The sequence below is a fragment of the Pleurodeles waltl genome, chromosome 4_1 (genome assembly GCF_031143425.1).
Source record: "Pleurodeles waltl isolate 20211129_DDA chromosome 4_1, aPleWal1.hap1.20221129, whole genome shotgun sequence".
NCBI lineage: Eukaryota > Metazoa > Chordata > Amphibia > Caudata > Salamandridae > Pleurodeles > Pleurodeles waltl.
Window position 1 is genome coordinate 657,449,816 of NC_090442.1, and position 27,664 is coordinate 657,477,479.

Below are 27,664 nucleotides of genomic sequence, written 5' to 3' on the forward strand. Positions count from 1 at the left end.
CACATAAATAGATCGCCAATAACATGGTGGTTTATTTTAATATCATTGATGTACACAAACATGACTAAAAAAATACTTCAATTTAAATTTTGACTGTAAACTTTGCATTAAAGCGTTCTTATAACACATGTTTTGTTCTGAAGACCAAGTAATACGATTGAATTGTGTAATACCTGAGAATACTGTACATGTGGTACTAAAGTTTCACCTTGTGTGCGGGATCCTAAGAGAGGAACCAGTGTGCACATCCGGGCAGGCACCTGTGCTTCCAAAGGAACCGTGGCCCATAAACTGCTCGGCCAAGTCCAATCCGGACAAAGCAACGAGCAGCTCCAGACACGGTGCTGACCCTCTGGGCACTTTATAGCAACTGTATAGGTCATGGCTCCTCGTGCATTGCTGTACGATGACATTTTATACGAGTCACAGAAATGTGACTATGATGCTGGTAACTGATGTTACACCATAAAGGCTGTAGATAGCACCTTGCGTCTGTGATCAGCTGAAACACTTGAATGCGCCATATTGTAAAAAATCAATTATTGTCACAGCCCTGTAACAGAAAATATATATGTTATGCAGAGAAGGAGGGAGGTAATTGACTCGAGTTTGCCGCGGACAGCGGAGCACTGGGGCTGCTCCCTCTGTCGCGATGCGTGAGCCTGAGTGCATCAGTTTATCTCCGTGTGTTGTCAGTCAGATTATCTGTCAGACACGAGAAAGTGCAGTGGAACTGCTCAAATAAAGCCCAAGTTTCTATCGTTCTCCAATTAATAACAGCTTGCCTGCTTAAAGTGATGGAAGAGACTGTGGGCCATATGTACGAACACATTTTCCCATTGACACAGAATGGGAAAAACCCTTTGCTACATCTGGCCCTATATTCGTGTCCTTCCTAAAAGTAATTGAAGTCCTGTCAATGCATGTCACTGGGGCGTCTTTCTTTACCGTAAATATTGGAAAAGTGCGACCAGCATGGTTTCAGAAAAGCACGTCTCACACTGGGGGTCTATAGGGAAGTAGGTTTAATAATGCAATGAAGGCTTTACCACAGCCAGTACTGCCCAACTGACACTTTTAAAACTGTGTCATGATGCTTTACAACAATTCGACTTGCTCTTGTCTCGTTGTAATGGAGAAGCCTGCGTGCTGTGCTATGTTATAAATCTGAAAGTACCCCAGTTTCGTGTTTTGCCCTGACTGTATTCCAGCACTACTCGAAAATATTTCCCAAAATAGAGATGGCACGTCCTTTTATTTGGGGCATTTGGCAGCCGCTCCGTACATGGCAGCGCAACGCAGCTATTTGGCATAGCGCTCCGAGGCGCTTGTTGCGGCTTCCTTCGCCCATACTGTGAACCGTATTGTCCGCGACTCGTTTCTGAATCCACGCATTTCCGCCTGCCGGCTCCCCGTCCTTGACACAGTTTGCATGGGAACAATGTGCGCCCCGCGCGGTTTGCCATTAGCATTCCTTCCTCCCAACACTCCCTCTTGCAAATGTGCGACCGGGATGATACAGCGTCCCTCATTAGTTCCGTTGAAAACTCTATGACCCAATCTCATTTCCACAAATGTGCAAGTCTCCAGTAAGCCATTCAGAACGCCATTGTACGATTGGCTAAATTGATGACAGCTGCAGGATGCTCGTCCATTTCGTTGCCAAGCCCTCTCCTCGTCCAAGCCCGCCTTCCGTTGGCCTCTCATTTGTGGAATTATTTGGGGCACGGGCATCCTGGAATAGCTGATGGTGTTTGCAAAGTTGTATAATTAGCAATGTCAGATGGCGCATCGAGTAAATGTGGGTTGTTCCTTTATCATTAGCATTGTTTTGGTTGTATCATCTAAAAAGCGCCCGGCAGGGTTTATAGATGGTCTGAAAAACCTTACCTTTGGGAAACTATCTTAGTTTGTCAGTAAAATAATCAAGCACTGTGGTGTTTCACAGTTATTTTTGTGTATTATATACATTTGAATTAATTTCCCCAGGATTCAGGACAAGTCATTCCCCGGATAGTCGAGAGCTGTATTCGATTCATCAATCTGTATGGTGAGTTTCTTTTAAAATTCACGTTTTAGTAGCGGTGTATTTGCTTTTGCATGTTTATGTGTGCTTGTTAACTTTATATTTTTCTACTGAAGCATAACTACCACATAACAATAATTTTTTGTCACTTAAAGTGTGTAATGCTGTAACTTTAGCTGTCTCTTACAAATCCAACTCTTACCTTCTTCAAGCTGCTTTTCACTCAGACAAAACACACATGGTTATAAATAAAACTGCACAGCCTACTCACCTGTCATTTATGACAGCAGGATAAGGAACTACACTCCAGCCTCTGCAATGCACGTAAAAGTGACAGACTGCTGGCAAACTGAGATTCCATACATTGATGTACAAGCTTATATCTGGAAAATTAAAGTACATGGTCTACCAAACATGCTTACTTGTTTTCGCCTGCAGATAGTTTTAGCTGTCTGTTGTCATAATACCTTTAGTGGGCAGTAGTGGTACTTACTCTGGGCTTTGGGTCGGCGAATTGCTTATAATTGGCTGGATTTCTTGTCATTCTCATCTGCTTGTTTCTTATACTTGGGCTTTCCTTCCCTTTACAGTCCTTTTGATTGGACAGCGTATATCATTCCATAGAGACATCCAGAGAACTACTTTTAAGGTTTATCACACCATAGATCACAGTTGCCTGGTTGCAAAAGACATATCAAGAACATAGAGGATCTTTGCCACCCACCCACCGACGTTCCTTACCATTGGTTGGCTTTGCTGTCACTCATTTGCCTGCTTCTTATTCAGTGGCTATCCTTGTCCATCTTACGTCTCTCATTCTGTCTCGTTCTCTGTTCCCAGAACATTCCAAATTTACTTGTGTCATTCTACTGCTCATTTTTAGAGACCTACTTTTTCTTTTGTTTTAAGCACTCCGTGGGAGTTCATGTGTTTTCCTGCTGCCTCACTAGTGTGCGTCTCTTCACAGCTCCACAATCCGTGTGTCTCTTGTCACTTATGTGCTTCTCCCCTGGACTCCTCTATGATGCGTTCACCCTTGTGTGCTTCTCCTCTAATTCCACATTGCTCTATCTCTCGTCTGTTTGCTTCCCTCTGTGCTCCATGTTGCTCTCTCTCTCTAACGTTTGCCTTTCTCCGCCCTCCATGTAGCTTCGCTGCTCCAGCAATCCCTGTGTTGCTTCCGCTTTCCCAAGGTCTTACTTGTTGCTTCCAGCCCTTGTGTTGCTTCCCTCTCCCCCCTTAAAAAAGCTTTTACACATTTTTTTCTTTTTATTTACCGACCAAACTTGGTTCAGTTAAAAAAAAAAAAAAAGTGAGTCCAGGATTTTGTACGCATCCACATGCATGGTTCGTATGCCTACAAAGTGATGTGGGCAGCTGCATCACAATCATAGGCTTTATTTAAAATTCTTCTTTAGCCATCGTGCACAGCATTTGGTATCCTGTACAGCATCGCTAAAACCATTGGCAGGGCCAGTAGGTGCCAAAGGTGAGATTCATATCAGACCGCCACTGTCTGTAACCAGTGGTGGTTGCCACTCAATATTTATGGTTAGGTCCACATTTCCATAAGAAAAAGATTTTTTGGTTTCATTTGGCCCAAAATACAAATTTATTAAAAATATAAATGAGCACGGTAGGGCTTCCCTGACCCCCTGTGCTTAAGGGAGGTCGGATAGGATCCCAGAGACTGCAGTGTATATTTACTTGAGGGCACTATTTATAGTCAGTGCCACGGGAATTAGACAATTCTACGTCTGCACTTGCCACATAATTCACGTTCTGCTGCATAATTGGCTGATTGTAGCAAAATAAGATTTTGTTTCTAACTCAAACAGATCAAAAGTTATAAAACATATGGTGACTCGTGTTCCTGCGTACTGGAAGGTTTTTCACAAAGGTTGACTGTTCATATTTCATTTGATTATGGCTTTGTTTGGTTGTTATAGTGGTACTAATTAAGGTGAATGCCTTCCTCAGATACTGTTACCAGGTGTAGAAATGACAAAATAATGAAGTAATACTATCATAAAATGTGCAGTGCTATCCCACATAATTTGCCTTTCATCATCATCATTTTGCACTTATAGAGAACATGGCTACCCAGTAGGCGACCCAGCAAAGAATGCAACTAGCTGACCAAGGCATTAATGGTGGAAGCCATAAAACAACCATGTTTTCAGGAGTTTGCAGAAAGGAAGTTCCTAGTTGGGGGCACTAGGGGTGAGGGTAAGGACTTCCATAGCTTGGCAACATTGCATCAAAAGGAATGACCTCCACTTCTTGCTTTTTTGATGAAGGGGACTACTTTAAGTTGAGCATTAGTAGACCGCAGAGTTTTGTTAGGGGTATAAGGAGAAATCCAAGATTGGCAAATCGAAGGGCTACTATCCAAAAATGCCCTGTGAGCTATACAGAGGGATTTAAATGTAACCCTTTGGGCCACAGGGAGTCAGTGGAGGGACATGAGAGCTTGCTGTGCTGACTCTTGTCTGGGAATATTATGGAGCAACCGGGCCGCCAAATTCTGTATGACCTGCAATTTCCTCACACCCGATTTTGGTGTTCCTAAATACAAGGAATTCCTGTAGACCAGGCATTCTTTTGGAAGAAGGAGGGAGCAGATGAAGAATTTTCCTAAAAGTCCTAAGGATGCATAACATGTTGCAGCTATATTTGTAGCCTGAGTTCCCATGGTTAATGCTTTGTCTAGTCAGAAGCCTAGGCTTCTTATAACCAGCTTAGGCGAGGGAGGAGTGCAAAGGATACTGGCCCATTCCAGTTCCAACTATGGGTGCAGGGAATTCCCCAGGATCAAAAGTTCTGTCTTCTCTCCGTTCCATTTCAGGGTGGAGTTGTTCATCCAATTAGTCACAGCCTCCAGACAAGGGCCTAATGCCAGGAGCAGGGATCCTGCTTGTAAAAGAGAGCAAACACCAATTGTGCATCATCTGCATATGAGATTATAGAAATCCCAAATGACAACGCAATGTTGGCCAGAGGACACATTTATTAATTGAACAGTGTAGGACTTAATGAGGAGCCCTTAGGGACTCTACTGTTCAATGAAAAATGTCTTAGGTACAGCATCCCTCAAAATCCTGAAAGGTCCTGTTACTAAGAAAAGATTGGAGCCAGGTGAGGGCATGGCCCGCAACTCCCATGCTCTGGATTCTCTCAGTAAGAATAAGCATCATTTAGTTAACCCTGCTGCAGAATTTGGTCCTCCTCTGTTGCATAATTCCAGTGGCCCTGATTACAGTTACTTCATATTGGTGATTTTCTGTGTTTTTTAATACTTACTATAACGTCACTTTGACTTTTATTTTTTTCAGTGATTTTCGAAAGTGTTTTTGTTAACATAAAGACAATACTATTACCTTACTATAGCATCACTTATGGCTTATTTTGTGAAATGTTAAGTAATAGCATAACATTTTAAACTGAAAACCTCAGAAAGCGCCCGTTCTAGTTAGCTCAAGTAACTACAACTCATTCCCTAAGGTAACTATAACTCAAGAACCTGCCATGAACAGTTTTCTTATCAATTATTTCATTGCAAGTCTTGCAGCGATTTTATTCATGATGTCATAGAAGATGTCATGAGTGATGTAATGTTTGGGGTAATTAGCAGTGCATGGCTGGGGTATGAGTTATAGTTACCTTAGGGTACAAGTTATAGTTATTTGAGATAACAACAACTGGTGAATTTTTGTGTTTTTTTTAGTTTAAAACATTACATTGTTTCTGCACAATCAACCTACCAATAACGTCACTTTAACCTCTAGTTTTTTCAGTGAATATCTAAGGTTTTTTTATTTAAATGAAAATAGATCTTTTTATCACACCTAACTAAAACGTTACTTTAATAATAGTTTTTTTCAGTGAATTTCTACTTTTTTTTTTTTAATGAAAGTAATATTTTATTGCCATACAGAAAGCCAACCCCCCCGCAACACGGCCAGGCCCTGCCGCAAACTTCCCACCCACAGGTAGCCAGGGCTTGGCCTGCCTCCAGGCCCTGTGTTCATAACCCAGCAGGCTGGCAACCTTGTGCACAGCAGGGAGTTGGCCTTTGGGTCAGGGGACCCCAATCCCTGAGGCCAAAACATATATATTAAGGGAAGGGGAGGGGAGTTGTGCATTCCTCTTTCCCCAAGCCTTAATAGGCACCGGGTATCCCATCCTCCGGGATGCTGTCCCCAGAGTGGAAAACGACTCAGGGAGGGGGGGCAAATATACACATTCAGGGGGATGTGGTCCCCAGTGCTCTAAATTGACAGGAGGCGGTGGGGGTCTATTGACGCCATGGGGATATATAAATATATATACTGTCATTTAAGGTTTTTTTTATGGTTGTGATCCCACAGGAGGATCTCAGCAAATTTTCACAATTTTTAAAATAATTTTGCCCACCTTAAATGAGGCCTAAGGAGGGTAGGATATCTCTACTCTTCCCCCTTATTTCATAATTTTTTTAAACTTCAGGACAGGGAAAGATATTCACACATAATAACGGAAATGTTGTGAACCAAAATATTTTGTCACGAATATCAAGGACACAAATATTGTGAAGGTAAGTTTCTATGGGTAAGCAAAGTTTTACTATACATAACTTCACCCGAGTCCTGGAACGGCTGCAAGCAACATTTTTCTCATGTTGCTGGCAGCGAATCAGAGCGCTTACACACTCCCATGTGAGGACGATGGCCCAATTTGGTGCTCTTGCAACACTATTGTTGACCCAACTGTCCACATATATAAATATTTTTGAACCTTAATTTCTCAAAAATTACTGAACACGTGCACCAGATGACAAAAAGCACAATCTGCAAATTTACCTTCCTGACAAATTTGGTGTAATTCCGTTCAGCAGTTTTTGCTGTAGTGCTTCTTAAAGAAGTCTATGGAAAGTTAGTGGGTTTTGCATTTTGGCACCCCTTGTCCCTCCCTTTTTTTTTCTCAGCCCCGGTTTGACAGATCACTCGGAAAATTTCCAGGAAGGCGCTGAAGTGAATTTGCTTTTCTTTGGAATGTTTCGTGAAGATTTGTGTAACAATGTCACAGTAATCCACAAACCAAAAAGCACCTTGTCTATGGAAAAGCAATCCTAACTGTAACTACCCAGCAGTGTCTGCTACTGGGTTTTACTATATAGATAGATATATATATATATATATATATATATATATATATATATATATATATATATAGACACACACACACACACACTTACAATCACATACATTGGTTTATTTGAGTAGTTTAATTTGTATATTTTATGTGATTATATGTTTTCAACCGTAAAATAAACTAAAGTAAAATATTAAAATTACAAAGCAATCTTGGAATGTTTACTTTTAATAGTTTCTGTTTTATTTCTATCAAAGGGAAATACATACTTAGATTCACAGATTTTTCCCATTATATTGTAAGCCTTCATACAAATATTATAGCCACGTAGGAAACATGTTGACTATATAGGAACTTTAACACTGAAAGTGTCTTTTGTCAAATAAAATGGGGTTAAATGATTACATAAAATAAAAACGAAATATAAGGTTATTTCATAATTTATGTGGTTAAAACAAGTACCGAAGGTGATAAATGCTTTTTAACTTCTACCATCTGGGCCTTATTATTTGTATGTGTTCTTATTTTCTCTTTTTTGTTTTCCTTCAGGTCTCCAACATCAAGGAATTTTCCGAGTGTCAGGGTCCCAGGTGGAAGTCAATGATATTAAAAATGCATTTGAGAGAGGTAACTGAAATGGGATAATTAGTTCAGATCTACCTTTGTAAAACATGCACGTTTTTCTTCTTTTTACTAAAACATCTCGAAGACTTTCACCATATGCAGACCTTACTTTGAGAGTACTTATTAAAATTATTGAGGATATTTTTATATGTATAGATGCATGAGGCCTGAAAACCTCTGAGTACCACGCAGCACTACGCGCCCCAGATCCTTACAAACTCCTTATTAGACATATACACTGCCCATCCCGATCCCTAAAACTCCTTACTAACCCTATACACCATCCATCCCAAGGCCAAAAATGACATACTACTCTATATACTATCCATCTCTCAAGACTAAAAAACACCAAACTACCCTCAACACAACCCATGCATGAGGGCTAAAAACTCTTTACTATCCATGTGAACTACTAATGTCTCCGCACTAAAATAATCTTACTATCCCTAAACACAACCATCCCTGAACCCTGAAAACCCTTTACTAGCCCTATACATGATCCATCCCTGACTCTTAAAACCACCCTATTACCGATACACTACCCACTCCTGAATAGAAATAAAATCCATACTACCCCTATATGCTACCTTTCCCTGAAGGCTAACAACTCCAAACATTAAGTACATGATATGTCTGTAAGTGTGTATACACGAGTATAAGTTTATACGTATGCATATAAAAATATTAAATACTCTTACCTGCGAAAAACAACCTTAACAAAATGGATATGACATAAATAATCCAGATGAATTTACCTGTGACTTAACAAGCCTCAAAGTAACATTCTATTTATCATATTATATATATCAGCTTCTCATTTTCATTAAGTTTACTACAGGGCTACATTGACAGGTACTGCCTCACATTCATATGTGCACATATTCCCATTTATACCCAAAATGCGTCAGCGTCTGCTTCTATTGACCAAATTCAGGCTCATGGGATGTGCGCAGCCTTCTACGTCCTGGTCTGCCCTAAAACGCTTATGTACAAGGACCAAAGGCAGCAATATCTTCATGTTACAATTTTAGCTCAAATACCTATGGTTAGCCTCAAAACTTCATGTCCCATCATACTGTTTAAGTATTGTAATCATATGTCAGGGATTGCATTCATTTGCACGGATTGTATCCATGATACGAAGGTCTGCTGTCGCATGGTTGGATCGGCATCAAATGGCAAGTATCAGCACCTTATGACATATATCAGTGTAGGATGCCCAGACATCAGTGCATGCAGATACTGAGCAGATATTCTCACACAACACACAGACATGCAAAAGAACCCATATGAGCACAGAGCTGCACAACTAGTTTCTGCGTATCACTGTATTTGCCCTCCAAGCAGACTGATGATGTCTTTGTTGCTGGTCTTGCTTCTTCCCTGTCAGAGAGCACCATCTGATAGGGTAGGGTTCAAACTGTCCACTTCATGACACTGGCCAACATAGGACCATACCAAGGATCCACTGTGACAGTTAAGATGGCTGTCAGAGGCAACAAAGACAACGAGCAGGACCACCTTCCTCAGTCAACAGTGGCAAGTGTACTGATAGGTGGAAGGTGGCAAGAAGTGATGGCAGTTGAGCTCATGTCACTCTTCGTTTCTCCTTCCTTCAGTGGGTGAGCCTGACAAACAGAGCATCAAGCTCTGCCAGTGCTGGGATGAGAAGGGTCCTGAGCGCTGTCTAGTCATATGCCATTGATCATGGTAAAGACATTCAGTGCCCCAGGACCTGCATCCTCATCTCTGGCTTCTAGCACACGTGCTGCACCTACCAGTTTGAGGAAGATGAAAGAGCCCTACAGACATGCACAGTTTGGATGGAGATAGCTAAAAGGATTGAGTTCAGGCAATAAGGCTGGTTACTCAGTGATGGATGGTCCAGTGGATGCTGAAGTAAAGCCACATCCAACTCAATGGGTCAGACCATGTGACTTACGACACTTAGGGCCTGATTTAGAGTTTGGTGGATGGGGTTACTCTGTCACAAACGTGACAGATATCGCGTCCACTGTTTTATAATTTCCGTACGGTGGACGGGATCTCCGTCACGTCTGTGACGGAATAACCCCATCTGTGGCAGATATCCAGGTGTGAAGTCTAGTCACTCCCATGAATTGTGTTGTGTCAATCAGCTTTGGAGTCTTGCCAGCTGTGACAGACATCTTTTCCTGGGGAAAGAGAAAAAAGAGAAGTGACCAGTTCAAAAGATGCAGAACCCCATCATAAAATGTCAAAAGACTCAGACCCTAAATCACATTTTGGTATCTGAAAATGGACAATAAGAAGGGGAGACTGAGAACCCAAACTTTGTCATCTACGAAGCACTTAACTGAGCTGTTTGAGGAGGGGAAGCTCTGGACGTGAGACAAAGGCATGCTAGTCTCCCTGCTGGGTGAGGGGACATCACCAAGGAAAACCAAGACCACCTGCCCTAGTGTCTGGAGCACCTGCCTGCTTACCAAGACCAGTATGTCTTGTGAGGAAGAAGATCAGTTTGTAGCCTGTGTGCAAGAGTATCTCTGTGTATACCAGGAGAGTGCCATCATAGACCGAGCCGTGAGATAGTGCAGTGCTGGAATTGCCAAACGCATACTACTGCGCAGCGGTGACCCCATATGCCAGAAGGGGCAACCGATAAAGTTGCCATTGTGAGAGTGCTGAGACTCGTAATTGCCATGGTGGAGGCGTTTACACAAGAGGGTCAGCGCCCGTGCTGTAAAGTACTGCAGCAACCCTGTATGCCAGCCGGGGCTGCTGGTATCGACATTGCCAAGAAAATTCAGGTTGTCGCCTGAGGAAAAGACTGAACCTGCATTCAGTGAGTCGAGACGGCACAGCTAGAGAACTGCCCCGATGGATGCCAGAGGACTACCAAGGATGCCACGGATGATGCTGCACCCTCAGTGACCTTGTCGGGGGTTGAAGAAAGCATTCTAATCCCTGCAAACCCCATGTCCCCTGGCTTGAAAGGGCCGATTTACAGCATCTCCCCAAGCTGAGAGCGGCCTCAGGCAGTGCTGCTCAGGAGAGGGAGCCTGCATCACCAGATGCTGCCGCATGGGCCCCGACCAGCCCAATTTCCCCAAGCAGGATCAGAACTCACGGGTGTTCGCGCTGAGGGCAGTTGCATCAACTCTGAATGCTTCCATGCTGCAGCAGAGGCTAAGACTTGAACAAAGCCTTTTAGGCTCCGTGGGACCCGCTGATATGTGTGCTAGGGCACCATAGACACTTTCACTAATTCCCAAAGTGCCAAAGGGGAACTCAAGGGAACTGTGTTGTTGCTTCTGAATTTTGTTGTTGCTTGTATTTGTAGAATTAGAAATACAAAACTTATTTTTCTTTTGAAAGCAAGTATTTAAGACATTGATTTATGTTTCGTATTGTTTGCACTTTGTTATAAGTCGTATTAACTTGCCTGTATCTACACTTCCACCCCGACGGAGCCTTTGACTGCTCTTCCACAGCTACCATTGTGGCCCAGTTTCTTAGGATCCATGCTAACTAGGGCTCTGGGATATCAGGAGTAAAACGTGTCAACCACAACGGTTGGGCCTAGTAGCCCCTGCGTGCACCGTTGCCCTCTAAAAGGGTTTCTGACATTTGGTAAATCATTGATGAAACTATGGGGGCAAAATAGACCCAAGAGGTTACCATTATCATCATCCCTGCACCAAAGTTGAAGCTCTCCAGGAGCAGGGACGGCTCTGAGGACATGTACTGGGGTGGTGTGGATGACGTGTGGGGGCCTGCAGAGTAACAGTGTGTTCTTTAGGAGTTTAGTAGTCTGATACTCCGAGTCTGCAGATCAGTGGTGAGTGCCTCAAGGGGCTGAGCATGCACTCGAAAATTTGGCTGACCCCCCTTCCCTACTTTTTGATAAAAGCAGTGTAGGGATGCAAATACCTACGCATTATGTGCTACAATTAATATTTTCCTGGCTTACTGTATCATGTGCCATTAGGTTTGGTCTTTTGGACAACCAATACATTCGTAAGAAAGTCTATTCTACTTCCTAAGCATGCCAAGAAGCAATAGACTAGAAAATGTTTCTGGTAAAACATCAGTGATCTATTCATCATTATTGCAGCCAATACATCATCATGGCAAATAGAGGCCTATTTTGGAACAAAAATTTGATGCTCTCTGTGGTGTACTTTTTCAAGTCTAGTGACAAACAATAAAAAACAGTAAAAATACAGTAAGAAGAGGGTGGGGTAAGGAATTGCAATACACCTTACGTGTGATTGGGCGAAAATGCCCAAAAAGAGTGAGGAAGGAGGCCGATGACAAGAGGGGAGAGAGTTCCTCGTAAATCTGGAATTAATGGGAGCCCGTACCCCGCTAAAAAAACGTGAAAAGGGCAAAGAATTAAAAACATTGGTGATCTACAATAATGTTTCCATATTAATATTAATGTGAATATTCGCCAACATGTTCTGTCCAAAAATGCTGTTATTTTACCACTTTGAAGCGACTTCTCTCCTTTGCTGTGCTTTTTGTCTTCCCCTTTTATAGGAGGCCCCAGGAGTCTGTCCTCAATTGAGTCATTCACTATCCGTGCCCCTATAAGCACTTGTGGTTTGTGGTCAGATGCCCGCAGAGATACTTGTCCCACCCAGCACGGATGCTACAGTGTAATTTGTAGGCCGCAGCTGCTGTATATCTGTCTATTTTCAGATTAAATGACACAGTCCATCATCTGAACCATTCTTTTTATTTTTTCATGGGCGTAGCGAATCCCACAGAGTGAAAATAAACACTTTTTTGTTTCAGGTGAGGATCCCTTGACGGACGACCAGAATAATCACGACATAAATTCGGTGGCAGGAGTGCTGAAGCTATATTTCCGAGGACTGGAAAACCCGCTCTTTCCTAAGGAAAGGTTTAACGATTTAATATCGTGCATCAGTAAGTAATCGCTTGTTTGCTTCTTCCCCTGAACTCCCAAATATGACGAGTAAGTGCTTGAATTGTTCGGCGCTGATTGGCCGCACATGTGTGCGAGCCCGTGTCATCTCGCAGCTGTGGCCGCGCCCTCCCATCAAAGGGTCGCGCGGGGCTCGTTGTGCTGGGCCCCGCCGGGCGGCATTCCAGCTGCCGTGCGCGAGGCGGGGCGCTTCAAGCCTTGTTTCTGTCTCTATTTGTTCTGTAGTCAGCAAATCCGGGCAGGCCTCAGCCACGACCAATGAAGCTGTAGAACATAGCCCACACAGTTGAACTTTGAGAGTACTGCTCAAGGGCATCAGAGGAAGTTCCTGTTATGGCCATCGTATATAGACAACCACCGGGGTCACGAAGCCACCACACCAGAGATAATTCCCATCAAAGTGCAGTGCTTCGCCAGCAGTGTCCTCCCCCAGACCAGTAGGTTTGCATACGCCGTTATCACGCGACGTTCACTGACACCATGCTGCCTTGTATGTATATACCACTGACTGATATAGATTGTATAACTACGTCAGTACACAATACTATGTGACCTATGCCTGTCATTGAACAAACTGCAGACCTCTTATCTTTGTTACAAGAGTTTGACCGTATAAACTAAAACTCCAAAATGGAAATTATGTTCCCGAATTAATGACTAGCTCAGCTTGTGATCCTGCTCTTTGCCTTGAAAAAGTCCCTACATATTAGAAGATGAAATGCGTTGCTTGACCAAAAATCCTAAATCTCGAGTATCGTGTAAGATTATTTTCAATAAAGCCGAACTGAGAAGTAAACATTTCAAAGTAAATCTGAATTTAACGAATCTCAAGCCTTAATTTTGGATCTATGTTTATTTCTATGGATTTTGAGAGTGTGGCCCATTGTTTAGTCGGGTTTGCATACAATGCTCTGGGTATGTTGTACGAGTGGGAACAATAACTATTTGCTCATGTTCAACGAGAGTACGTTGAGCTAGACATGCTCCAAACGGGAAAAGCAACTCCGTGATCTCTGTCACAGCCACGATATGCTGCATGGCTCACAGCTCCCTGATGCTGAACTCACTGCCGGAAATCATTTACTTTCCTGCTGACACCACACCAGAGTCCTTAAGCTTATCCTCTCCTTCCCATCTAAGGCCCTGACTCCCTGTGCCCTACCAGGAGCCTTGACGTGCAGGTCAATAAATAACACCAGGAGTTTGTTATCATACATCCTGTAGGAAAGTACCATCTTGCCTGGCATGTTACCCCCATTTTTCACTGTATATATGTTGTTTTAGTTGTATGTGTCACTGGGACCCTGGTAACCCAGGGCCCCAGTGCTCATAAGTGTGCCTGAATGTGTTACCTGTGTAGTGACTAACTGTCTCACTGAGGCTCTGCTAATCAGAACCTCAGTGGTTATGCTCTCTCATTTCTTTCCAAATTGTCACTGACAGGCTAGTGACCATTTTTACCAATTTACATTGGCTTACTGGAACACCCTTATAATTCCCTAGTATATGGTACTGAGGTACCCAGGGTATTGGGGTTCCAGGAGATCCCTATGGGCTGCAGCATTTCTTTTGCCACCCATAGGGAGCTCTGACAATTCTTACACAGGCCTGCCACTGCAGCCTGAGTGAAATAACGTCCACGTTATTTCACAGCCATTTTACACTGCACTTAAGTAACTTATAAGTCACCTATATGTCTAACCTTTACCTGGTAAAGGTTAGGTGCAAAGTTACTTAGTGTGAGGGCACCCTGGCACTAGCCAAGGTGCCCCCACATTGTTCAGAGCCAATTCACTGAACTTTGTGAGTGCGGGGACACCATTACACGCGTGCACTACATATAGGTCACTACCTATATGTAGCTTCACCATGGTAACTCCGAATATGGCCATGTAACATGTCTATGATCATGGAATTGCCCCCTCTATGCCATCCTGGCATTGTTGGTACAATTCCATGATCCCAGTGGTCTGTAGCACAGACCCTGGTACTGCCAGACTGCCCTTCCTGGGGTTTCTCTGCAGCTGCTGCTGCTGCCAACCCCTCAGACAGGCAGCTGCCCTCCTGGGGTCCAGCCAGGCCTGGCCCAGGATGGCAGAACAAAGAACTTCCTCTGAGAGAGGGTGTGACACCCTCTCCCTTTGGAAAATGGTGTGAAGGCAGGGGAGGAGTAGCCTCCCCCAGCCTCTGGAAATGCTTTGTTGGGCACAGATGTGCCCAATTCTGCATAAGCCAGTCTACACCGGTTCAGGGACCCCTTAGCCCCTGCTCTGGCGCGAAACTGGACAAAGGAAAGGGGAGTGACCACTCCCCTGACCTGCACCTCCCCTGGGAGGTGTCCAGAGCTCCTCCAGTGTGCTCCAGACCTCTGCCATCTTGGAAACAGAGGTGCTGCTGGCACACTGGACTGCTCTGAGTGGCCAGTGCCACCAGGTGACGTCAGAGACTCCTGCTGATAGGCTCCTTCAGGTGTTAGTAGCCTTTCCTCTCTCCTAGGTAGCCAAACCCTCTTTTCTGGCTATTTAGGGTCTCTGTCTCTGGGGAAACTTTAGATAACGAATGCATGAGCTCAGCCGAGTTCCTCTGCATCTCCCTCTTCACCTTCTGATAAGGAATCGACCGCTGACCGCGCTGGAAGCCTGCAAACCTGCAACATAGTAGCAAAGACGACTACTGCAACTCTGTAACGCTGATCCTGCCGCCTTCTCGACTGTTTTCCTGCTTGTGCATGCTGTGGGGGTAGTCTGCCTCCTCTCTGCACCAGAAGCTCCGAAGAAATCTCCCGTGGGTCGACGGAATCTTCCCCCTGCAACCGCAGGCACCAAAAAGCTGCATTACCGGTCCCTTGGGTCTCCTCTCAGCACGACGAGCGAGGTCCCTCGAATCCAGCGACACCGTCCAAGTGACCCCCACAGTCCAGTGACTCTTCAGCCCAAGTTTGGTGGAGGTAAGTCCTTGCCTCACCTCGCTGGGCTGCATTGCTGGGAACCGCGACTTTGCAAGCTACTCCGGCCCCTGTGCACTTCCGGCGGAAATCCTTCGTGCACAGCCAAGCCTGGGTCCACGGCACTCTAATCTGCATTGCACGACTTTCTAAGTTGGTCTCCGGCGACGTGGGACTCCTTTGTGCAACTTCGGCGAGCACCGTTTCACGCATCCTCGTAGTGCCTGTTTCTGGCACTTCTCCGGGTGCTACCTGCTTCAGTGAGGGCTCTTTGTCTTGCTCGACGTCCCCTCTCTCTGCAGGTCCAATTTGCGACCTCCTGGTCCCTCCTGGGCCCCAGCAGCGTCCAAAAACGCCAAACGCACGATTTGCGTGTAGCAAGGCTTGTTGGCGTCCATCCGGCGGGAAAACACTTCTGCACGACTCTCCAAGGCGTGGGGGATCCATCCTCCAAAGGGGAAGTCTCTAGCCCTTGTCGTTCCTGCAGTATTCACAGTTCTTCAGCCTAGTAAGAGCTTCTTTGCACCAACCGCTGGCATTTCTTGGGCATCTGCCCATCTCCGAGTTGCTTGTGACTTTTGGACTTGGTCCCCTTGTTCCACAGGTACCCGTAGTCAGGAATCCATCGTTGTTGCATTGCTGATTTGTGTTTTCCTTGCATTTTCCCTCTAACACGACTATTTTGCCCTTAGGGGAACTTTAGTGCACTTTGCACTCACTTTTCAGGGTCTTGGGGAGGGTTATTTTGCTAACTCTCACTATTTTCTAATAGTCCCAGCGACCCTCTACAAGGTCACATAGGTTTGGGGTCCATTCGTGGTTCGCATTCCACTTCTGGAGTATATGGTTTGTGTTGCCCCTATCCCTATGTTTCCCCATTGCATCCTATTGTAACTATACATTGTTTGCACTGTTTTCTAAGACTATACTGCATATTTTTGCTATTGTGTATATATATCTTGTGTATATTTCCTATCCTCTCACTGAGGGTACACTCTAAGATACTTTGGCATATTGTCATAAAAATAAAGTACCTTTATTTTTAGTATAACTGTGTATTGTGTTTTCTTATGATATTGTGCATATGACACTAAGTGGTACTGTAGTAGCTTCACACGTCTCCTAGTTCAGCCTAAGCTGCTCTGCTAAGCTACCATTATCTATCAGCCTAAGCTGCTAGACACCCTATACACTAATAAGGGATAACTGGGCCTGGTGCAAGGTGCAAGTACCCCTTGGTACTCACTACAAGCCAGTCCAGCCTCCTACATTGGTTGTGCAGTGGTGGGATAAGTGCTTGAGACTACTTACCACTCTTGTCATTGTACTTTTCATAAGAGAAAAATATACAAAACAAGGTCAGTGTATATACACATAGCCAAAAAGTTTTGCATTTCCTCTTTTCACTCTTTTCTAAGTGCTGAAAAGTACTTCTAAACTTTCAAAAAGTTCTTAAAAGTTTAAAAAGTTTTTTTCTGTCTTTCCAAAAAGTTCTGAAAACTTTTTTCTCTTTTTCTAACACTTTAACTCTCTCTAAAAAATGTCTGGCACAGGAAAAAATGTTGAACTGTCCAAACTTGCATATGATCACCTTAGCTGGAAAGGAGCAAGGAGTCTCTGCATAGAGAGAGGTTTGAGTGTAGGGAAGAATCCTTCTTTAGAACTGTTAATTAATATGCTTAGAGTACAGGATAAGGCCATAAGTGCCCAATCTGTAGAAAAAGTAGCTAATGGTTCTCAATCTGATCCAGGGACTCCCCCAGGAAAAGGTTCAGGAAAGAAACTTCTCAGCCTGCCCATTACTAGACAGTCTAGCATAGTTGGTACAGAGGTTGAATCACACCATACTGATGGTGTGCTCTCACATTATGCTGGTAGCCAAGCTGTTAGGGTGCCCTCTGTAAGGGACAGGTCTCCTTCTGTTCATTCCCATCATACCTCTGTATCTAGAAATGTCCCTCCCACCCACCCTGATGACAGATTGTTAGAAAGGGAGCTCAATAGATTGAGAGTGGAACAAACCAGACTGAAGCTCAAGAAGCAACAGCTGGATTTGGATAGACAGTCTTTAGAAATAGAGAGGGAAAGACAGAAGTTGGGTTTAGATACCCATGGTGGCAGCAGCAGTATTCCCCATAGTCATCCTGCAAAAGAGCATGATTCAAGGAATCTGCACAAGATAGTTCCCCCTTATAAGGAGGGGGATGACATTAACAAGTGGTTTGCTGCACTTGAGAGGGCCTGTGCTGTACAGGATGTCCCTCAAAAGCAGTGGGCTGCTATCCTATGGCTATCATTTAGTGGAAAAGGTAGGGATAGGCTCCTTACAGTGAAAGAAAATGATGCCAATAATTTCCAAGTTCTTAAGAATGCACTCCTGGATGGTTATGGCTTAACCACTGAACAGTACAGGATAAAGTTCAGAGAGACCAAAAAGGAGTCTTCACAAGACTGGGTTGATTTCATTGACCAGGCAGTGAAGGCCTTGGAGGGGTGGTTACATGGCAGTAAAGTTACTGATTATGACAGCCTGTATAACTTAATCCTGAGAGAGCATATTCTTAATAATTGTGTGTCTGATTTGTTGCACCAGTACTTGGTGGACTCTGATCTGACCTCTCCCCAAGAATTGGGAAAGAAGGCAGACAAATGGGTCTGAACAAGAGTGAACAGAAAAGTTCATACAGGGGGTGACAAAGATGGCAACAAAAAGAAGGATGGTAAGTCTTCAGACAAGGGTGGGGACAAATCTAAAAATGAGTCTTCATCAGGCCCACAAAAACACTCTGGTGGGGGTGGTGGGCCCAAATCCTCCTTTAATCAGAACAAGGAAAAGAAACCATGGTGCTATTTATGTAAAATAAAAGGCCATTGGACAACAGATCCCAGTTGTCCAAAGAAAGGCACCACAGCTCCTACCACTACAACCCCTACTGCTACACCTAGTGTCCCTACTAATAGCAGTGGTGGTGGGAGCAAACCTACTAATAGCCAATCCAAGGGAGTAGCTGGTCTCACTTTTGGTAATTTAGTTGGGGTTGGTCTGATTAGGGAGACCACAGAGGCTACTTTAGTCTCTGAAGGGGCTATTGATTTAGCCACTTTGGTTGCTTGCCCCCATAACTTGGAGAAGTACAAGCAACTAACCCTAATAAATGGTGTTGAGGTCCAGGCCTACAGGGACACAGGTGCCAGTGTCACAATGGTGATTGAGAAACTGGTGCACCCTGAACAACACATACTTGGACACCAGTACCAAGTAACCGATGCTCACAACATAACACAAAGCCACCCCATGGCTGTTGTAAATCTCAACTGGGGGGGGGTAACTGGTCCAAAGAAAGTTGTGGTAGCTTCAGATTTACCTGTAGACTGTCTATTAGGGAATGATTTGGAGACATCAGCTTGGTCAGATGTGGAGTTGGAGGCCCATGCAGCAATGCTGGGCCTTCCAGGGCATATTTTTGCTTTGACAAGGGCTCAGGCCAAAAAGCAAAAAGGACAGGGAAGCTTGGATCCTGGAACAATGGACCAAGTGCTCCCTAAAGCTAGGGCTAGTAGAAGCAAACCACTTCCTACTATCCCTCCCTCTACAGTGGATTCTACTTCTGAGGAAGAAGAATTCCCTCCCTGTGCAGAACCTACACCAGAGGAGCTGGAAGCAGACACTGCTGAGCTTTTGGGTGAAGGGGGGCCTGCCAGGGAGGAGCTGAGTGTGGCACAGCAAACCTGTCCCACATTAGAGGGTCTCAGACAGCAAGCTGTCAAACAGGCTAATGGGGATGTCAGTGACTCTCACAGAGTTTACTGGGAGGACAACCTCTTGTACACTGAGCATAGGGATCCTAAACCTGGAGCTGCCAGGAGATTAGTGATTCCTCAGGAGTACAGAAAGTTCCTCCTAACACTGGCACATGACATTCCCCTAGCTGGGCACCTGGGTCAAATGAAAACTTGGGACAGATTGGTTCCCCTGTTTCATTGGCCTAGGATGTCTGAGGACACAAAAGAATTTTGCAAGTCCTGTGAAACCTGTCAAGCCAGTGGCAAGACAGGTGGCACCCCAAAGGCACCCCTTATCCCACTGCCTGTGGTTGGGGTTCCCTTTGAAAGGGTAGGGGTTGACATAGTTGGCCCCCTTGACCCTCCTACTGCTTCAGGCAATAGGTTTATCTTGGTGGTAGTGGACCATGCCACAAGATATCCTGAAGCTATTCCTTTAAGGACCACTACAGCTCCTGCAGTGGCAAAGGCCCTCCTGGGAATATTTTCCAGGGTGGGCTTCCCAAAGGAAGTAGTATCAGACAGGGGAAGCAATTTCATGTCTGCATACTTAAAGGCCATGTGGAAGGAGTGTGGTGTAACTTACAAGTTCACAACACCCTATCATCCACAAACAAATGGACTGGTGGAGAGATTTAATAAAACTCTCAAAGGCATGATTATGGGACTCCCTGAAAAACTCCGCAGGAGATGGGATATCCTTCTACCATGCCTCCTTTTTGCCTACAGGGAGGTACCCCAGAAAGGAGTGGGCTTCAGCCCCTTTGAACTTCTTTTTGGACACCCTGTTAGGGGTCCACTCACACTTGTAAAGGAGGGTTGGGAACAACCTTTAAAAGCTCCTAAGCAGGATATTGTGGATTATGTACTTGGCCTCAGATCAAGGATGGCTGAGTACATGAAAAAGGCCAGTAAAAACCTTCAGGCCAGCCAAGAGCTCCAGAAGCAATGGCATGATCAGAAGGCTGTTTTGGTTCAGTACCAACCAGGGCAGAAAGTGTGGGTCTTGGAGCCTGTGGCCCCAAGAGCACTCCAAGATAAATGGAGTGGACCCCACACAATTGTTGAAAAGAAGGGTGAAGTCACCTACTTGGTTGACTTAGGCACTGCCAGGAGTCCCCTTAGGGTGCTCCATGTCAACCGCCTGAAACCCTACTATGACAGGGCTGATCTCACCCTGCTCATGGCAACTGATGAGGGACAGGAAGAAGACAGTGATCCTCTACCTGATCTCTTCTCTTCCACAGAACAAGATGCTCTTGTGGAAGGTGTAGTTTTGGCTGATTGTCTTACTGCTGAGCAGAAAGATAATTGCATAAATCTCCTAGGACAATTTTCAGAACTCTTCTCCATTGTGCCAGGCACCACTTCTTGGTGTGAGCACACTATAGATACTGGAGACAGTTTACCTGTCAAAAGTAAGATCTATAGGCAGCCTGACCATGTCAGGGACTGCATAAAGCAAGAAGTTCAGAAAATGTTGGAACTAGGAGTGGTTGAGCACTCTGACAGTCCATGGGCTTCTCCTGTGGTACTGGTACCAAAACCCAGTTCTAAAGATGGAAAGAAGGAAATGAGGTTTTGTGTAGACTATAGAGGTCTCAACTTGGTAACCAAAACTGATGCTCACCCTATACCCAGGGCAGATGAGCTCATAGATACACTGGCATCTGCCAAGTATCTAAGCACTTTTGATTTGACTGCAGGGTATTGGCAGATCAAATTGTCAGAAGATGCTAAACCTAAAACTGCATTTTCTACCATTGGAGGACATTACCAGTTTACTGTAATGCCTTTTGGTTTGAAAAATGCACCTGCCACTTTTCAGAGGTTGGTGAACACAGTCCTGCATGGGCTGGAAGCTTTCAGTGCAGCATATTTGGACGATATAGCTGTCTTTAGCTCCAGCTGGGATGATCACCTGGTCCACCTATGGAAAGTTTTGGAGGCTCTGCAAAAAGCAGGCCTCACTATCAAGGCTTCAAAGTGCCAGATAGGGCAGGGTAAGGTGGTTTATCTGGGACACCTTGTTGGTGGGGAACAGATTGCACCACTTCAGGGGAAAATCCAAACTATTATTGATTGGGTTCCCCCTACCACTCAGACTCAGGTGAGAGCCTTCCTAGGCCTCACTGGGTATTACAGGAGGTTCATTAAGAACTATGGCTCCATTGCAGCCCCTCTTAATGACCTCACATCCAAGAAAATGCCTAAAAAGGTATTGTGGACAGCAAGCTGTCAGAAAGCTTTTGAGGAGCTGAAGCAGGCCATGTGCTCTGCACCTGTCCTGAAAAGCCCTTGTTACTCTAAAAAATTCTATGTCCAGACTGATGCATCTGAATTAGGAGTAGGGGCAGTCCTATCACAACTTAATTCTGAGGGCCAGGATCAACCTGTTGCTTTTATTAGTAGAAGGTTGACCCCTAGAGAAAAGCGTTGGTCTGCCATTGAGAGGGAGGCCTTTGCTGTGGTCTGGGCTCTGAAGAAGTTGAGGCCATACCTGTTTGGCACTCACTTCATTGTTCAGACAGACCACAAACCTCTACTTTGGCTAAAACAAATGAAAGGTGAAAATCCTAAATTGTTGAGGTGGTCCATATCCCTACAGGGAATGGACTATACAGTGGAACATAGACCTGGGAGTAGCCACTCCAATGCAGATGGACTCTCCAGATATTTCCACTTAGACAATGAAGACTCATCAGGTAATGGCTAGTCTTATTGTCCTTCGTTTGGGGGGGTTGTGTAGGAAAGTACCATCTTGCCTGGCATGTTACCCCCTTTTTTCACTGTATATATGTTGTTTTAGTTGTATGTGTCACTGGGACCCTGGTAACCCAGGGCCCCAGTGCTCATAAGTGTGCCTGAATGTGTTACCTGTGTAGTGACTAACTGTCTCACTGAGGCTCTGCTAATCAGAACCTCAGTGGTTATGCTCTCTCATTTCTTTCCAAATTGTCACTGACAGGCTAGTGACCATTTTTACCAATTTACATTGGCTTACTGGAACACCCTTATAATTCCCTAGTATATGGTACTGAGGTACCCAGGGTATTGGGGTTCCAGGAGATCCCTATGGGCTGCAGCATTTCTTTTGCCACCCATAGGGAGCTCTGACAATTCTTACACAGGCCTGCCACTGCAGCCTGAGTGAAATAACGTCCACGTTATTTCACAGCCATTTTACACTGCACTTAAGTAACTTATAAGTCACCTATATGTCTAACCTTTACCTGGTAAAGGTTAGGTGCAAAGTTACTTAGTGTGAGGGCACCCTGGCACTAGCCAAGGTGCCCCCACATTGTTCAGAGCCAATTCACTGAACTTTGTGAGTGCGGGGACACCATTACACGCGTGCACTACATATAGGTCACTACCTATATGTAGCTTCACCATGGTAACTCCGAATATGGCCATGTAACATGTCTATGATCATGGAATTGCCCCCTCTATGCCATCCTGGCATTGTTGGTACAATTCCATGATCCCAGTGGTCTGTAGCACAGACCCTGGTACTGCCAGACTGCCCTTCCTGGGGTTTCTCTGCAGCTGCTGCTGCTGCCAACCCCTCAGACAGGCAGCTGCCCTCCTGGGGTCCAGCCAGGCCTGGCCCAGGATGGCAGAACAAAGAACTTCCTCTGAGAGAGGGTGTGACACCCTCTCCCTTTGGAAAATGGTGTGAAGGCAGGGGAGGAGTAGCCTCCCCCAGCCTCTGGAAATGCTTTGTTGGGCACAGATGTGCCCAATTCTGCATAAGCCAGTCTACACCGGTTCAGGGACCCCTTAGCCCCTGCTCTGGCGCGAAACTGGACAAAGGAAAGGGGAGTGACCACTCCCCTGACCTGCACCTCCCCTGGGAGGTGTCCAGAGCTCCTCCAGTGTGCTCCAGACCTCTGCCATCTTGGAAACAGAGGTGCTGCTGGCACACTGGACTGCTCTGAGTGGCCAGTGCCACCAGGTGACGTCAGAGACTCCTGCTGATAGGCTCCTTCAGGTGTTAGTAGCCTTTCCTCTCTCCTAGGTAGCCAAACCCTCTTTTCTGGCTATTTAGGGTCTCTGTCTCTGGGGAAACTTTAGATAACGAATGCATGAGCTCAGCCGAGTTCCTCTGCATCTCCCTCTTCACCTTCTGATAAGGAATCGACCGCTGACCGCGCTGGAAGCCTGCAAACCTGCAACATAGTAGCAAAGACGACTACTGCAACTCTGTAACGCTGATCCTGCCGCCTTCTCGACTGTTTTCCTGCTTGTGCATGCTGTGGGGGTAGTCTGCCTCCTCTCTGCACCAGAAGCTCCGAAGAAATCTCCCGTGGGTCGACGGAATCTTCCCCCTGCAACCGCAGGCACCAAAAAGCTGCATTACCGGTCCCTTGGGTCTCCTCTCAGCACGACGAGCGAGGTCCCTCGAATCCAGCGACACCGTCCAAGTGACCCCCACAGTCCAGTGACTCTTCAGCCCAAGTTTGGTGGAGGTAAGTCCTTGCCTCACCTCGCTGGGCTGCATTGCTGGGAACCGCGACTTTGCAAGCTACTCCGGCCCCTGTGCACTTCCGGCGGAAATCCTTTGTGCACAGCCAAGCCTGGGTCCACGGCACTCTAACCTGCATTGCACGACTTTCTAAGTTGGTCTCCGGCGACGTGGGACTCCTTTGTGCAACTTCGGCGAGCACCGTTTCACGCATCCTCGTAGTGCCTGTTTCTGGCACTTCTCCGGGTGCTACCTGCTTCAGTGAGGGCTCTTTGTCTTGCTCGACGTCCCCTCTCTCTGCAGGTCCAATTTGCGACCTCCTGGTCCCTCCTGGGCCCCAGCAGCGTCCAAAAACGCCAAACGCACGATTTGCGTGTAGCAAGGCTTGTTGGCGTCCATCCGGCGGGAAAACACTTCTGCACGACTCTCCAAGGCGTGGGGGATCCATCCTCCAAAGGGGAAGTCTCTAGCCCTTGTCGTTCCTGCAGTATTCACAGTTCTTCAGCCTAGTAAGAGCTTCTTTGCACCAACCGCTGGCATTTCTTGGGCATCTGCCCATCTTCGAGTTGCTTGTGACTTTTGGACTTGGTCCCCTTGTTCCACAGGTACCCTCAGTCAGGAATCCATTGTTGTTGCATTGCTGATTTGTGTTTTCCTTGCATTTTCCCTCTAACATGACTATTTTGCCCTTAGGGGAACTTTAGTGCACTTTGCACTCACTTTTCAGGGTCTTGGGGAGGGTTATTTTGCTAACTCTCACTATTTTCTAATAGTCCCAGCGACCCTCTACAAGGTCACATAGGTTTGGGGTCCATTCGTGGTTCGCATTCCACTTCTGGAGTATATGGTTTGTGTTGCCCCTATCCCTATGTTTCCCCATTGCATCCTATTGTAACTATACATTGTTTGCACTGTTTTCTAAGACTATACTGCATATTTTTGCTATTGTGTATATATATCTTGTGTATATTTCCTATCCTCTCACTGAGGGTACACTCTAAGATACTTTGGCATATTGTCATAAAAATAAAGTACCTTTATTTTTAGTATAACTGTGTATTGTGTTTTCTTATGATATTGTGCATATGACACTAAGTGGTACTGTAGTAGCTTCACACGTCTCCTAGTTCAGCCTAAGCTGCTCTGCTAAGCTACCATTATCTATCAGCCTAAGCTGCTAGACACCCTATACACTAATAAGGGATAACTGGGCCTGGTGCAAGGTGCAAGTACCCCTTGGTACTCACTACAAGCCAGTCCAGCCTCCTACACATCCCCACCACAGTTGCCAGGTAACCCCATTAAGGGTCTCCCATAATACTCCCCCTCCCTAAATTAAGTACAGGGCCTCTGGAATTATGTGATTGTGCGGCCACAACGTATTTTGCATAATTATAGATTTGACACGTTTGCCATATAATCTATCATCTGGTTGCATAAAATGCAGATTTTAATAAAAACAAAATTTTGTTTCTAGTTAAAATGGTTCAAAGGTTACTAAAATGAAGTGGAGGCTGCTTTGGAAAGGTTGACTGATCCCATAATGTGCCCCCCTTTCTGCATAATTCTAGTGACACAAAATAAAAGGTAGTCAAATTTGCCAAAATACCACTATCTAACTTCTCGTGACATGCCCCCATGCCTCACCACTGACATCAAGCAGGCTGGTTGTCAATCAACTAGACCCCCTATATAAACTGCACCTTTTAATATTTGAAGCTGCAGGTCTAACCAGTCTACTTCTCACCACTCGTTCCACAGTATGTGGAATCATGTTCACTAACATCTGCCAGTACATAAAGCATTCAAGTTCTGAAACGACTGTGCTCCAGCAGTTTCAGGATCATTGAACTGCCCCGAACTCCACTGTGGATGGTCATTCCAAGCCAATTGTGGGCACCCACTTCCCCTATCTCAGTTCTGTTAGTCATGTCTAGCCCCGAGACTGCTTCAACCCAAAGTCTCTCACCAGTTTCTTTCTAAACTAATGATCTTCAAACTATTTAATGCCACTCTCATCCTGTAAACCCTCTCCCTTAATGGCAAACATATTTTCATATTTTTTCACAGTTATTCTGTAAAATAGGCAGCTGAGATTGTACTTAACAAGCCAATCTCGCAGTTATGTTCTGCTATTCCTTTTAAAAATGCAGTCAGATACACAATTGCCAGCACTGCATTGGCAGCCAGGCCTCCCTGAAAGAGGAACTGTACCCACAGTGTGAGCCTTTCTCAGACAAAGGAGGAGGTACTTTGAGAGTTACATGACATCTTTGACATCTAGTACCAGTCACATGAGTGACAGAAGTCGTTACTGATGGCCCATTACAGAGTGACTCACTACCTCTCTCTTTTCTTTCAGCATAATGTTTGTCTCTGTTTTCCAGGTTTGTCAAGTGCAGTTGTAGGCATTAATAGGATCTACACAGAGTCATGGGATATTTTCTATAGCATATGGTGCTGGGCACTTATTTCCTTTCCTCTCGGTCCAGTCTTGAGATCTTCCGAGATTACACAGCTTCTCTTTCCACTGCACAGGTTAGGGTGTGCCCAGAGTAGGTGGGAGTCTGTAGGAGGAGACGATGGAATGAGACACTGCAATGACTGTTCCCAAGAGGCTTGTCTGAAGCTCTTCAATGGATCTCTCTAACATTGGGACAGTTTACCTCTCTGTGTGGGATTATCCTTACGTACATGCCATAAAGGTTTCTAACAAATGTGTCTCTCTGGCGTGAACTGGACCTTCAAGGCTGCAAGAGAAACGTGTGAGGAATGGGTGTATTTTCCTTTTGCCAAATTAATATTTTAATTTCTCCACATCTTTTGCATTTGATTATGACACATGGGGGGCTGTCTGACCCCTATTTACTGTGAGGGGGTTCACTTAAATCATCTTTACATTTAAGTCAAGTGGATTTCCCCGATGGGCCTCTGAGGGTCAACTTTCCTTAATTTGAGCAGGGCTATAACCAGAGAAATATAATTTATTTGGACTATGCTCTGGAATGAACTCTGGGTTTTAATGTCCAGGAGGAGCAGTCTCATGGCCGATTGAGGATGGTAAAAGGAACTTGAGAGAAAAACAAGACAGCTTAAGTGCAGAGATTCAAGAGTAGAAAGTGCTGAAAAGCTGAGAGGTGGAACATCTATGCTGAACCTAACACATGTGGGAGGAACCTCGTGGAATAATTGAAACCAAAAGAGTTTCCGCTCCCGAAACTGAAGTGTAACAAGTGTATCTCAGGTACAGAGAGCCATTTATGATTCAGGGTAGTGGGAGCAGTGAATCGGAGAAGGTGACACCCACCAACTTCTATGTGGTTCTTCCTGCACGCATACCTGTCTACAGGTCCAAGCAGCACAAGTCACCCTACATTTGCAGGTGGAGCCTGTGAGATGTTGCAGGAATACACAAGAGAGACGAGATAAGGTACAAAGGGTGAACATATGTTTAATACACATAAAATCTAGCCCAATGTTGGCCTGCTAACAGGCAGCTGGGCAAACTCAGAACTCTGCTTTCGGTCGGTAGCATAGTTTGGTCCCAGTAAGGCATACTACAGTTCCCTGGAAGTGCCATAGAAAGTGTCCCTAACTCCCAACTAGAAAAACAAATGCCCTCATGATGCATTCTGACAGAACACCACAATTCGGAACTCAACCTGGAAGACAGGATCCTGTTCGAAAGAGTTCTAGAGAGCCACAGTAGAGTTGTTTCTAGAAGCCTTGAACCAGAGAGAGGCGAGTGTG

The 27,664-nt window shown here is 45.2% G+C and overlaps 1 protein-coding gene across 1 annotated transcript in view; it reads left to right on the forward strand.

Moving 5' to 3' along the window:
* Positions 1–27,664, forward strand: part of SRGAP1 (SLIT-ROBO Rho GTPase activating protein 1) — a 413,075-nt gene that overhangs the window by 322,187 nt on the left and 63,224 nt on the right. The window contains exons 13-15 of the mRNA XM_069229120.1: positions 1,990–2,050; positions 7,709–7,786; positions 12,566–12,700. Coding sequence (XP_069085221.1) covers positions 1,990–2,050; positions 7,709–7,786; positions 12,566–12,700 — 274 coding nt within the window. The remainder of the gene's footprint in view (positions 1–1,989; positions 2,051–7,708; positions 7,787–12,565; positions 12,701–27,664) is intronic.